Consider the following 14,499-nt stretch of genomic DNA (forward strand, 5'->3'; position numbering starts at 1 on the left):
CATCACCGACCAATGACAGAGTTGAGCCCGTGTCAACGAGTGCCGAGTAGCTTTGACCAACTAACCGCACTAGCATAAAAGGGCTCGAGCGCGACAACATTCCTTGCGCTCTACAGGCAAGGGGGACAAAAGCCTCTGCGCCCCCGGGGCGGTCGCCCGGTGACGCGGCGTGGGAGTACATTTCCCATTGTCCGCCGTGGTTACCACGAAATTCTCCCGCCGACGGCGACAGGCTGGTGTCACCAATTATGGCCGCCGGCGGTCCGCGTTTCCCTGCGTACGCCTTGCTTGACACTCTCGTGCCACGTGGCCCGGCTGGTTGCAATTCCAGCAAAGCCGATCGTTCACCTGCCGCGCGGTCGGGGGATGCCGCGTTCCACGAAGCGGTTGGGGACGTCTTTCCCCTCTCTCCGCGCCTGTGCGGACGTCGCTGGCGAGCCCAGCTCGACGCCGCTGCTCGAACGCGTACGGGTCAAGAGCGCGAGGAATATCGGAGCCTTCCGCTGGCCTTTCCTGCCCAATCGTCATTACGTCTGCGCCCCTGGCGCGCGGCGCGGAGTCCTGGCCTCCGGCCCAGGCGCATCGCGGCTCTAGCGATTCGGCTGGCCTGGGGGGTGGCTGGTAGCGCAATTCAGCGAGTAAATCCGCCTGTACTACCTTCGCTTCCTGTGCTAGGGCCTCGAGGTTTGCAAAACCACGTCCCCGCAAATACGGCTTGAAGCGCGGATGGCATTGCCTCATCACGCGCGCGACCTGTTCAAGATCGGTTGCCGTGGGATCTGCCCTCTTGTAGAGCTCCTGCATTGCGCGTACATATTCGAGGAGACTCTCCTCTGGGTGCTGTGTGCGCAACGCTAGCTCCTCAAGCATCCGGCGTTCGTAATCGGGCGGCAAGAACTCGGCACGGAAGCGATCTGTGAAGTCTGCCATCGACTGGAAGGCCGGCTGGCAGCGTCTCCACCGCGCCGCGCTCTCAACAAGTGCCACGGGGATTACCTGCGCTAGCACCACGTCGTCTGGGGAACCCAGTGCCGTCTGATAATCCTCGAGTTCTTGCAGGAACTCGTGGACTGACTTTACGTCCGTGTAACCGGAAAAGGAGGGAACCTCTACATTTATCCGCGGACGCGAGACTGCCGCCGCAGCTGTGGCTTGGTTGGCGCTAGCCACCGAACCGAGCTGAAGGGCGAACACCGACAACACCTCGTTCATCTGCCTCATCAAGGCGGCCGCATCGGTAACCTGCACAGACTCTACCGCGTCCTTTACCTCACTTCCGGACGCACTGGCGTCCGAAGCGGCGGCCCTATCTGGCACGTCTTTTCTCGGAGGCATTTCACTCAACAACTAAGGCCGGTCGGGAGCCTAAACGCGCACGACTACCACCTAGCCCGCATCAAGAGGCTAGTCACAAAGGCTAAACACTTCATAAAACTAACATATGCACAAAAAAAAATTAAAACACAAACCGCCCGACACTAACAAACACGCACATAACCGAAAACAAAATAAAACACTGTACAAACACTACTATACTACACTCCGCCTCATATGCACACACGCTAGCCCTAAACTCAAAATGGCGTCGTACCTAACACACAAAGGACCGGCCCGTCGTGTTGCGGTGCGCTGCCACGTTGGCAGAAAAATCGTCCACATGGGTGCTAATTCAGCCCCAGTTGGGTGCCAGTTGTGGGCGATTCCTCTGCCACAGGCATGCGCACGACAAAACACACAGTGGGCCGTGTAACAAACATTCTTTATCTCACGTTACGCGCGGGGGTCGTCGAGGCCGTCCGGGGTCGTCGTCCGGGTGGCTGCGGGTCGTGCTCGTGGAGAGAGCCAGGGGAGAAGCGGGAGTGACGAGCCAGGAACCAAGAAGGCCAGACGGCGGCACGAGCCTTCCTTTATAGACCCCTCGCGCGGGACCGGTTATCCCCGAACGAGCGGGGAGAGGGAAACCGGCAGCGCGCAAGGAGCCTTGGGAAGGTGGTGCGGCCGTTGGAAGCGCGGCGCGCCACGGGCGCTAGAGATATGTAGCGTGGGCCCCCACACCTTTAAAGGGCCCTCTTCTCTTACCGAGTAGAGAGTCTTGTAACAAATACTTAAGACACTGTGTTTGACACTAAGTCTGAGACCACTGGGAAATACCTCAATATATCGTTGTGGATATGTCGAAGAGGATTGCCCTATCTGCCAATGTGCTGCAAAATCTTGCTCCTAATGTTTTTATTGCGCTTGTAACTATTAGTTAAGGCTGCCATATAGACCCAATTGGTGCACTTTCGACAATAACACAAAGGTGCAATAGTTCGAGATAGGATCTACGGATATATTGATTGGTTGTTGTGCAGTTTCACATGCGCAAAAATGTCGATATAATATATGTATGTATGTATGTATGTATGTATGTATGTATGTATGTATGTATGTATGTATGTATGTATGTATGTATGTATGTATGTATGTATGTATGTATGTATGTATGTATGTATGTATGTATGTATGTATGTATGTATGCATGTGCGTGCGTGCGTGCGTGCGTGTGCGTGTGCGTGCGTGTGCGTGTGTGTGTGTGTGTGTGTGTGTGTGTGTGTGTGTGTGTGTGTGTGTGTGTGTGTGTGTGTGTGTGTGTGTGTGTGTGTGTGTGTGTGTGTGTGTGTGTGTGTGTGTGTGTGTGTGTGTGTGTGTGTGTGTGTGTGTGTGTGTGTGTGTGTGTGTGTGTGTGTGTGTGTGTGTGTGTGTGTGTGTGTGTGTGTGTGTGTGTGTGTGTGTGTGTGTGTGTGTGTGTGTGTGTGTGTGTTTATAGCATAAGAAAAGAGACGTATTTGGTTGATATAATTATGCACAAGTGAAACAAACGCTTCATACTGCTTCCAGTCCTTTTTTATTTTTTAGTCGATATTTCGTCAACAGCCCTGCCTTACTCAAGACTGAATGGTTTGGCTCATGGTTTTGCTTGGCTTCTTATAGCACTGGCAACTGGAGGAGACACAAATACAAACAGTAGAAGATGTGCACATACATACAGAGAGCGCACGCATAATACACACATGCACATAGAGATCAGGTCTGACACAAAATCAGGCAGTCCGGCAGTTGCCGACTGCGTTTCAGGCATATGCTGTAATGGCAGTATATATATACGCTTACAAACTTGATTGTTTGCAATTTTTGGGAATGTGCCTGCACCACTGCACTCATGAATGAACTTGAGATATTTCAAGAAAAAGCACACAGAACAGAATAGCGAAAAGAAACTGATTATCGGGCTTAAAATCTGGGCCACAGGATAGAGCTACTTGTACACGATCGTATCGATCAACAAGAAACAACAACTGCTATGCGAAATACTGTATTGATTATTAAAGACTATTCACTCACTCACACGCAACTATTATCCGCCGGGGGAACCTAAGGCAAGGGTGAATAACTAAAAATGAAGATTGTATGCCATGTTATCAACGTGCCGTTCGTTTCCCATTTAAGCGGACAAGGAAACGGACGTCCAAGAATTCAGTGCAACTTGAAAAGCCGCACATAAATACCTCGAAAGCAGCAATGTTTCGGTGACATCTGTGGTGTTGATATACAAGCTGCGATTTGCCATACGGTCGCCTGTCGACGACCGCTCATCTTGAGTAATTGATTTGAGCAAGCTTCAATCACTTCCCCTTGCGCCGGGGCACACAGAGGACAGCGTTAAGGGCACGAGGAAAGGAAACTCATAGGAAAACTCGGAAGAGAAAGAAACGCAGGATGGTGCGTAGGCAGCGAGCTATTACGTAAACACAATAACGACAGTCCTTGGCACTGCCAGTTTTGTCGCATAGATGTATGTAGTGACGGCAGAGTATACATCTATACACCTGTTGTTTCGACCAAATGACCAACCAATAGTTCCGCGTCCTTGGAGGTCTTGAAGGAAGCTGTTTTCATCGCCCCATGAGTACCATGCAGCGCAGGTGGTGGTGGCGATGGTGTTAACGTATAGGTTGGATTAGCTTGGGGGAACCTTGGCAGTTGGTCCACCCGTGTCACTGACCAGAGTTTACGTTTCTGTACCACTGTTCGACACTGCCGGTACCCTCTAAAGACCGTTCTCTGACACTGATCAGACGCTTTAGGTATACGAGGCGTGTGACAGCGTCCACCGGAACGTTAAGTCGCCTTATAGGTTTGTCAATAGTGTATCAAGCTCTTCATAATAACGCATGTACAGTAAATGGAAATAATGCGCAGCATCTACAACAGTTGTCATGTATAGATGAGGTGGCGTACATACTTGAGCGTGTATGAGAATTTCAGATTGCGTTAGCAGCCAACACAACCCGCTAATATCAGCAGCTCTGTTCATCTTTCGCACATTGGTGCAGTAGTGAGTGAGTGAGTGAGTGAGTGAGTGAGTGAGTGAGTGAGTGAGTGAGTGAGTGAGTGAGTGAGTGAGTGAGTGAGTGAGTGAGTGAGTGAGTGAGTGAGTGAGTGAGTGAGTGAGTGAGTGAGTGAGTGAGTGAGTGAGTGAGTGAATGAGTGAGTGTACCAGTCAGTCAGTCAATGAGTGCGTGAATGAGTGAGTGTATCAGTCAATGAGTGCGTGAATGAGTGGGTGAGTGAGTGAGTGAGTGAATGAGTGAGTGTATCAGTCAGTCAGTCAATGAGTGCGTGAATGAGTGAGTGAGTGAGTCAATGAGTTAGTGTATCAGACAATGAGTGCGTGATTGAGTGAGTGAGTCAGTGAGTGAGTGTATCAGTCAATGAGTGCCTGAATGAGTGAGTGAGTGAGTCAGTGAGTGAGTGTATCAGTCAATGAGTGCGTGAATGAGTGAGTGAGTGAGTCAATGAGTGAGTGTATCAGTCAATGAGTGAGTGAGTGAGTGAGTGAGTGAGTGAGTGAGTGAGTGAGTGAGTGAGTGAGTGAGTGAGTGAGTGAGTGAGTGAGTGAGTGAGTGAGTGAGTGAGTGGATTGAGCGAGCAAAGCTTAAGGCACGATAAAGACAGACACCACAGGAACGACACTATAGTTAATGCCGGTCCGCCTGCGTCAGGCATTTTCCTAAGCTTGACAGTCCAGTTTTTAATGTCGTACAACGGAATTTCATCTTCCAAAGCAGCATAGTGTAGACATGCGCAAAACGCTGTTTCGTGATGTTCTTTCTGCGATAATTTGTTATTTATTTGCTTATTTTTCTACAGCACCCATGCCGAGCATGTAGGCATATAAAAATTTTCAGGGTTTTGTTTCGCTTTACTAGAAAGGGCATACCAGAGAGATAGTGAGATGAATAACAATTAAGCGGCACATGTTCGCGTCGCTGGTTCAACTGACTAGGGGCTTAGGCTAGCTGCTTCTAAATTGATTCTGAGTTTTCCTGTCTCGTCCTGGCCGCTGCTGAGATCCAAGAGATCCAATTCGACGGCTGAGGGGGAAGACAAGGCTGGGACAGAGCTGCGCCTCGGATCCTCGCCAACTTTTTGACGGGTGCCAATAAATGTTATTTCTCTCTCTCCCGACGGTTATTCGGTTCTCGTTGTTTCATGTCCAGCTAGACGCACCGCTATATCTTCCTTCGTATTTGCCTATCGCACGAATCGAGAGGTATACCCCCCCCCCCCCCCCCCTTATCCCACAAGTATCCCAGAATAGACGAGGAAATATTCTTAAACGTTATACAGCTCAGCATGAAAATAGAATGATCGAATTCATCTGGCTCCATTCATTCATTGATTAATTGATTCAATTTTTACATCATTCGTTCGTTAGTTAGTTCGTTAGTTGGTTCGTCGGTTAGTTAGTTAGTTAGTTAGTTAGTTAGTTAGTTAGTTAGTTAGTTAGTTAGTTAGTTAGTTAGTTAGTTAGTTAGTTAGTTAGTTAGTTAGTTAGTTAGTTAGTTAGTTAGTTAGTTAGTTAGTTAGTTAGTTAGTTAGTTAGTTAGTTAGTTAGTTAGTTAGTTAGTTAGTTAGTTAGTTAGTTAGTTAGTTAGTTAGTTAGTTAGTTAGTTAGTTAGTTAGTTAGTTAGTTAGTTAGTTAGTTAGTTAGTTAGTTAGTTAGTTAGTTAGTTAGTTAGTTAGTTAGTTAGTTAGTTCTTCCGGGATATCAGGTGCAGACCTAACCATGCGGATACTCTAATCGCACCCGGAACACAGCGGCAGCGCCGCTGCACCGAATTCGCAAGACGGAGCTGGCACGTAAGCTTTCGACCGCAGCGTATTTTCTCGTTCTCAGCGCAGCCATGCGAGACTACGGCGGCTTGGGGAGAGCTGCAGCTGCGCCGGCGTCGGCGGCGCCTGAAGGAGGAGGAGGCCGCTTCCGAGGTAGGCTGCAGCGCAACACTGGCGCGAAGCCAGTGCGCGACCACCGCGACTCGGTGTTCACCCCGAGTGCGGCCAGCCTCAGCATGGACCACCTGTGGAGCGGCCAGCACGAGAGCGGAGACTGCGGCCACGCCGCCGACTCCAAGCCGCAGTGGTTCGACGAGCGCAAGTTCGCCAGGGCCAAGGAGGTCTTTAGGGAACACCTGTTTAGGTGAGCACATTACGTATATACGTTCTGCTCGGGCGCACTTGCAAACACGCGACTCGACTGCTGCGGCGGAGTTGGGCTAGCGTCGGAACGCTATTTCCTAGCAGGTATCTACATCTGTAGTCCTCCGACCGCCGGCGTTCGGCTAGGCGGTGACGAATGCTGGTCATCATGCATGCTAGTCGCATATATGACGCGTGAATATCGCCTAGAGAAACGGAACAACCCCGTATCTAGCCTCTTCTTTTATTTGGCGTTGGTATCACAAATAGCATAGCCCGAAACTGCAGTCTTCTGTGGGCCTTGTCAGCAGCCTTTCGCTCACAGCAGCAAAGTGCAGCTTTATGTGCAGTACTTGGCTTATATAAAATCTGTCAGATACAGCGTCATTTGGAGTGAGTAAGGCTCGGACGGGTGTGACAAATTATCGCTATGTGCTTGGCGCCCCACAGTGGTTATAGCGTATAGTATAACGCAGGCTGACAGCAGACAGGCGCATAAATTTGCTGGACAGAAGCTAAAGCTATTACGGTATGTGTACTGTATTACTGACGGCCGACGGGTTCCGAAAGATAGAAATTAGTTGTCGTGTACATAAGGGCCGAAATACTCGCGGACGACCTGACGCCGTACCGCTGGCATCGGCAGATGAAGACATCGCATCAGACGAGCACGTGTGTGGTATTTCAGAGTATGTGCGACACGGGACGAATACGAAATTTTGTGTTTTTGTAGTCTCTTTCCTTTTTATTTTTGTGCGAGGATGTTTTGTGTACACTGCCGCAGTTGTCAGGCGAGACATGCGATTTGGCGGGCCAGCCGCTTTTGCTGGAGCCGCTGTGCCTTTTACTAGTTATTTAACTAGTTTTTGTTGTTTTTTGAGCATGCATATTTTGGTCTTGGGTTATTAGTATTAAATCTGAAGCGGTCTAGATGCCATGAATGAAGGAAAAAACCAATCACGTTGAGGTTTGTTGCCAATTGATGAATTGATGATAACCGAATGTCAGGCCGACCTCGAGACTTTGAAACATGCAGCTTGACAGGTCAGTTCATTGCTCTGGGCTACATTTAGATGCTCTGCGTCTTCGAAGAGATGGGGAATGATTCCGCTGTTTGTCACTTTCATTTGATTGTCTGTCTGCTTAATATGTTTGAAATATTATAAATCTTTACGTAAAGCTTCAGTTACTCCCACCACTTCTAATAGTCCAAGGCCTTCGAAGCCGTCTTCTCCGACGGGCCCCTCTGGCGCAAGAGCCTTCCAAGTCTTCATACCATCTCCTATGGCGTATCATTGCTGTAGACCAAGGAAGATGCGCCGAAACTTGACTCCGTGTATCAGTCAAGGAAATATTAGCATCTTACGGACAGAAGGTGCGGAGGATGGAGGAAACACAGGAAATTATTTAAAAGGTGAACAGAGATGACGTCCAACATTCAGTATAGGATTTGGTTAATTCTTTTAGACAACTGGCGCCCACAAAACTTTTTCGAACATGCCAGCATTTACAGACAAAATGCTTAGCAGTTCAATCAGGCAGTCACGAAGGGAAGGGGTGCAATCCACACTTAATTGCCGAACCAGCAAAACTCATCTCAGTGCAAGGGCCACTGGTGATCGGCCTAGCAGTATGAGCATCCACATTATATGAGGGAGTTGCGGAATTTTTTTTCCAGTAGCACTGGATACCCACAGGTTTCCATTAGGTACAAGCTTTTTTCCCCGGCATGGCGCTCGGCTTCTCTGGGATGAATTTGGTAGGAAACTGGTCATTGACCGCACCTTGAGTAAACCAAAGCTACTTCAGTCATGATGCTATGTGGCCAAAGCTGTCCCTGCGTCATAACACTGCATCATAAACCTCCAAGCCAGCGTGGGCTTTGGCGTGACGTCGAAGTTCAGCTTTCCCACCGGGTTCTGAGTTCCAGGGTTTTGCGTGACTACCTTCGCATATTCTACGAGCAGATGAAATGAAGTCGTGTTTATGGCTGGCGTTTTGCATAAAATTTGTGCCTTTAAGTTGATGCGCGAGACATCCTGAGAGTAATGCTAACTGACCACCCTTTTTAGAAATAATCTTATGCTAGAGGGAAGGTCACAAGAGCCACTTTTGGCCAGCTCAGTATAAGGAAACTTTCACTAAAACCGCTCTACCTGCCTTCCTTTCCCGCAGTTTCTTCTTCGCCCACCTGGTCGGTCTCGCCATGGTGGTGACGAAGCCATCTATCCTGGAGCCGCTGGCCAGTACGGGTAGGTCCTCGAACCTACCGTCCCTGTACCGGCGCTACCTGAATACCCTGCGGCACGTCAAGTGCTGGTACGAGGGTGACATCTGGAATGCTGATGACGGGGCGGCCGTCAGCATCGGCAAGGTGCGCCAAATGCACCGTGATGTGAGTGCCCAGCTCGGACATCGGCGCTGCCCGGTCACCGGCGCCGCATACTTGTCACAGCTGGACATGGCCGTCACACAGTTCGCCTTCATCGGGCTCGTTGTGCTCTACCCTCGTCATCTGGGACTATTCGTGAGTGAGCGTGACCTAGAGTGCGTGCTCCACTTCTGGAGGTGCGTCGGCTACAAGCTTGGAATGGCCGACTCGTACAACTTGTGTGCGGGCAGCTACCGGGAGACGCTTCGCGTCTGCCTCGATATGCAAGAAAAGCTGATCAAGCCGGGTCTGGTCAGCGCCTCCGTTGAAGGCGCCGTCATGAGCAGAGATATTATCAACGCTGTCCGGGTGCTTGTTATCTTTCTCAGCTACGAGGGCATGATGGCCTACTGGGCTCGCCAAGTGGGGCTCCAGTTCAACGCCACGCTCAGCTTGTACGACTGGTGGAGCTACTGCCTCATTTGGCTCACCTTCAACCTGCTGCTACGTTACCGCACCTTCAGGAACCTGTTCAACTGGCTCCTCAGGGTGGCCATCCGAAGGGGCACCAAGTGGGGGAGCTACCTGCAGAAGCAGCTTGAGGCGCAGGAACTGCACAGCAAGGGCTTGAACCTCGGATACGCCTACAGATATAACTGAATGAGAGACCAAAGGACACAGTGTTGTGAGGTGCACGAAGATATCAGAAACGAGAGCATTTATAGGTGGGAGCGCAGTGCAGTACGCGCTTTGCACCTGAAGACAGAGCGCAGCTTTTGCAAAGAAATGCTGCGACCTAGTGTGCGAACAGTGGCAATAGCACGCGCTTTCCACTGCTGGACAGCATGACATGCAATTTACCTATCCCTGCTCCTTGGTGATGGGGACAGTGACACGTGCTTTGTCTTGGTGTCTACGGGAGCACTACGGAAAAGGCCATCCGTCCAGGCTCGTTCGAAGTGACGCACCTATGCTGGCCGCGTGACCGAAGTAAATAGTTCGTAGTTTTCCTGCCGTGATAAAAATGAAAGCGCGATGAAGTGAAATCATGCCAGTCAAGTCGTTTTGAGACTTTTTCATAGACCTTCAAAGCAATGGAGTACGAGCGGAATTTCTCGTTAAGATATTATATGCAGTGCTCAAGGCGAAAGCTGACCAATATCGCTGTCGGCGCGAACTGTGACGGCGGTATACTTGCATATGCAGCGTGCGACCAGCCACACCTGTCGTTATAACGGTTTTAGTGAATAAATAATATATTCTTTTATTTTAAAAACCTTTGAACTATTCACTTGAGGTCTGTTGCACATTAACGACGAAAGAGGGCAGAGATCCAATGTGGGAGATCGCTGATCTACATATCCGGTAAGGCTCATGGTTTTTCTTAGCGACAAGTGCCTGTGTTGAATGCCTATTGCTTATGCACAGCTTTAGCCTGGAGTATCTAGTAGAATTTAGCACGCTACTTAACGGGTGCTTTACCTATACTGAAACCCATAACAGAGGAGGGGTGATAGGCATTCGTGCGTGGGCTGTTACGCCTATCCGTAGGAACATAGCTGGAGAGCGAATAAAATGCTCGGGCTTTGGAGCATAACTAAAGGTTGAACGTTTTCCTGGTACACTTTACGGAAAAATAAATAGGTTTGAAAGATTAATCAGTCAAATCAGTCTAAACAGGCAACTGGTCCCCATCATTTTCAATTACGTGCAGAACATTGATACTTCACTGCAGTAGTTTGCTGCACTTGGTTGTCCTCTTTTCAAATTATGTAAGTAATAAAATAATGATAGTTACAGAGAGATTACTGAAAATTGACAACTTTATTCCCTGTTTATCGAGAAAACGTTTTGTGATATGCGCACGCCGGTGGGCCACGTTTAATCGAATGCTCACTGTTTAACTACCTCCAGTTAAACAAATAATGTGGCTTACGTTCAGTGCTTGATTTTTTAAGAAAGTGCACAACTTCGACCCCACGACCTAATTTGTTTTAGACACCCAGGTGAAAAACAAACCTACGCAACAACGCATTTGAGCCAGGCATTGCTTCAGTGCTGTCTCCATGCATGTAGCTATAGTGATTAAGCACGAACGCCATGCAAATAGCACTGCGTGTCGTTTAAACCTGAGTCGTTACAAAGACGTTGCTAGGCTATAGTTGGTCGTATACTGTTAACAAAGAGCTGACCGCTAAAAAGTACAGGGATGACAGGAGCGTATGCCAGTGATTTGTCAGAATCTTACTTGCATCTCAGCGCCAGAAACTCGTGATTCAGGCGATACCTACAGAAGCCTGCCTCTATTTCTACACAAAACTGCAGAAGGCTCGTTTTTTTACAATCATATCTTTTCTTGCTCCTGAAGAACGCCTCTGCAGGTTCCCTTCTGCAAGTATCACGTTTGCATACTCAATTTTGATGATGGTCGCTGTGCAACAAACGAGCGTGGTTTCACGTGCCAATTCTGGTGCTAGGGTAAGTACAAAATGCTTTTTTCTATTGTTTGTTTTCAAACGAAGTTGTCGAAACATTTTGAGATAAACATAAGCTCAGCCTTAAAGGGCGTGATAATTACAGCGTTATTGGCTCGCATTGAATGGTCTTTAACAAATGTGGTAACTTAGGTTGGTTGGTTTGTGGAGTTTTACGTCCCAAAGCGACTCAGGCTATGAGAGACGCCGTAGAGGAGGACTCCGGAAATTTCGACCACCTGGGGTTCTTTAACGTGCACTGACAACGCACAGCACACGGGCGCCTTGCTTTTCGCCTCCATCGAAAAGCGGCCGCCGAGGCCGGGATTCGATCCCGCATCCTTGGGAACAGTAGTCGAGCGCCGTAACAACTGCGCCACCCCGGTGGAGTTGTGGTAACTTACGACTATCTGTTAATTACTGATGTGTGTGGGATAATGGAGGTAAAAATTTAGGGATCAGTGATTAATTAGGGGGGTGCATGAGGTTAAGAAGTTCGCAGGGGTCAAGTGGGTGCAGCTTCCACGGGACCGGGTTAATTCGAGTAAAATGGAAAAGGCCTTCGCCCTGCAGTATGTATAGTTCAGCTGATGATGACGATGATGATGACGATGATTAATCGAGTAACAATGCAGTCTTGCAGAAAGTTCAATTGGGCGAGTTGGTAGACGTTCATAATTGTAAAACAGCGCAAACAACGGAAGACAAGAACGAGAAAGACACCTGCGAGAAAGACACCTGCGAGAAAGACACCTGCGAGAAAGACACCTCGTCCCGTGTCTTTCTCGTTCTTGTCTACCGTTGTTTGCGCTGTTTTACAATTATGAATGTAGTCTTGGTCAAAAGTCCTGAAGCCAAAGGATTTTCGTCTCAGCCGCAAACGAAGTCGTCACGGCGCCATTAAAGACTGAAACACAGTGAAATTCTATGTGACAGTTTTCTGCTCTGATAAGAAATCATTACCGTAGTATTTTAAATGGGCTTTGGCCTTTAATGATGGCGTGACGACTTCATTTGCGGCTGAGACGTAAATTCTTTGGCTTCAGGACTTTTGACCAAGACTGTAGATGTGCGCTCTATCGAGAGCCGCAAGGGAAACCGTGGGTGGGAGAGATTCGCGCTGTCGCGTCATACACTGAAAGGTGGGGAGCGTAATCGTGCCTCCGTATTTTTGTGTGGCTTCCCAGAAACCAGCGATTGCGTCAGAATAGGGCTTTCCACTTAAGCGGCATTACTTTACAAAGCATGTACTCGTTCTGTTACCATAAGACGGATTTCATAGCTTTTCCTAAGATATTTTCAAAAGTAATAAAGTACTTTAATTCAGAACTTCAACGAAACATGAAGTTCTGTTCTTTCTACAGGAACTTCTGATCGTCTCTAAAGGTCATGTCCCAAATTGTGATAAAAATCTGTTGTGACAAAAGGAACCGTATTCTTTTAATGGACAAAAATACATTACAGCCGGGACCCAAAAATAAAATGCGCGTACAGGGAATTTCCCCACAGCACACACCTCTGTCCCCTAAACTATCAAGTCTTCTCACGTTTGTGTATTATAGTTGTGAAGTACCCTATAAGCAATGCAAAGGTGACAGTCTCGCTTTGATGTACAGGGTCGTCCACGCTTAGTGCGAAAAAGTGCGCTTCCTTCAGAGCGTCATTGTCTACGATTAGACCATGCATTGAATCAAAGTCAGCGACTATACGGAGCCCCACATTCGGGTCGCTTTGAACCTCTACCGCTTTGGTTAGATCTGCGGCCGTATCGGACGTAATGGCGCTTCGAAGGGAGCATGCTTGTTCGCACTAACTGTGTACGACCCTGTGCATCCGTTCTGTAGACCAGACAGAGGAAAGGCAAATCAACAAGTTGCATCATTTGTCCCCTAGTATAGTGCCAACTAGGCAAAGATGCTTAGCAGAGGTTTAAACTAGTATCCTACGTATCATGATGCTACGCTCGTTAAAGAACTCCATACTTACTGTGTTGTTTTCATATGAAAAAAAAAAAAAAAACCTAACGATGTCGCTACAATGTCAGTTCATGCATTCAAGACAAAAAAAGCACACACACCGCTCACATCTTTAAGAACAAATCTTTAATGAGATGTACTGACGTCACTAAAACAATGCACTCGACGGACACTTACAAACCACAAAAAAAAAAAATGTGAATGCGAAAAGCCGAGACAAGTGGCAATATGTCCGGCCTACAGCCTGGCGTAACCCTTGAAGCTTGCGAACCCCTATCTGGATGCTGACAACAATACCGGCCCCAGCAGCAGGCACAGGACACATTTGATCTGTCCTCCGTTTTAAGTGTGCAATTCTTAGTACTATACCCATCAAAGTTTAAATGGAAGTGTTCATATGCAAGAGTAAACAAAAAAAAAGCACGTCCCTAGATAAGATTTTTGTAAAATGAAAATTTGAAACATGAATGCTTTTTCATTTATCTTCTATTTACCTGAATTTAACTAATAGTAGCGAGAATGAGTAAAAAAAACCTTCCATGCTTCCTCAGGTTACTGATACAAGAATATAGTTTGGTAAAATCTATCAAAAGTTTGCGTAAATGCATGATTACACTTTTTGTTACTGCTAGAAAAGGACCACAATCCGTAAATCAAAAGCATATGCGATAATACGTACGATCTGAAGCAGGAAATGCAATACACTGTAATACCATTGAAACCAAGGATCTGCTTTCTCTCTTAGCATCACATGATTCCATCGATCGATTAGTAAGTGCTCGCTTAAGAAAAAATAAAATCAATGTTCCTCTCCATTAATTACAAACATACTGCTTTATCAATGACTACCGAATTGTTTTGTAGACCGCGGGGAAGATTTTAATCACTAAAGCACACTAAGTAGTACTCATTTAACGAGATTTATCAATCTAAACCATTTTATTGATGCTGAAGCAATGTTGGATTTAAAAGCGTAAGTCCTCCTCACTGGCTCACCGCTCGGCACGTTCTCGGGACATGCAGACAAGGGTTGGCGAGCTCCGGGAGTCACCGCACCAACTCGCAAACAAGGAATGAAGTGGTCAGCTACGCTCACGAGATATGTACACCAGTCAGTGTAGAGCGACCACGTTAACATACTATGACAAAAAAAAAA

General features: G+C 47.8%; 1 protein-coding gene across 6 annotated transcripts in view; it reads left to right on the forward strand.

The window, feature by feature from the left end:
* LOC146173211 (uncharacterized) overlaps positions 1-10,136 on the forward strand; it is a 36,825-nt gene extending 26,689 nt beyond the window's left edge. For 4 of the 6 annotated variants that reach the window (XM_084584346.1, XM_084584347.1, XM_084584345.1 and 1 more), the window contains exons 3-4: positions 6,224-6,523; positions 8,698-10,136. In XM_084584346.1, the coding sequence (XP_084440472.1) occupies positions 6,231-6,523; positions 8,698-9,553 (1,149 nt within the window). In that variant the 5' untranslated portion in view covers positions 6,224-6,230 and the 3' untranslated portion in view covers positions 9,554-10,136. The remainder of the gene's footprint in view (positions 1-6,223; positions 6,524-8,697) is intronic. The other 2 variants (XM_084584349.1, XM_084584348.1) reach the window with 1 other exon arrangement.
* The last annotated feature ends 4,363 nt before the right edge of the window (positions 10,137-14,499 follow it).

Source organism: Amblyomma maculatum, chromosome 11 (assembly GCF_055883805.1).
Source record: "Amblyomma maculatum isolate TAMU_Amacu chromosome 11, ASM5588380v1, whole genome shotgun sequence".
In the NCBI taxonomy this organism is placed as follows: domain Eukaryota; kingdom Metazoa; phylum Arthropoda; class Arachnida; order Ixodida; family Ixodidae; genus Amblyomma; species Amblyomma maculatum.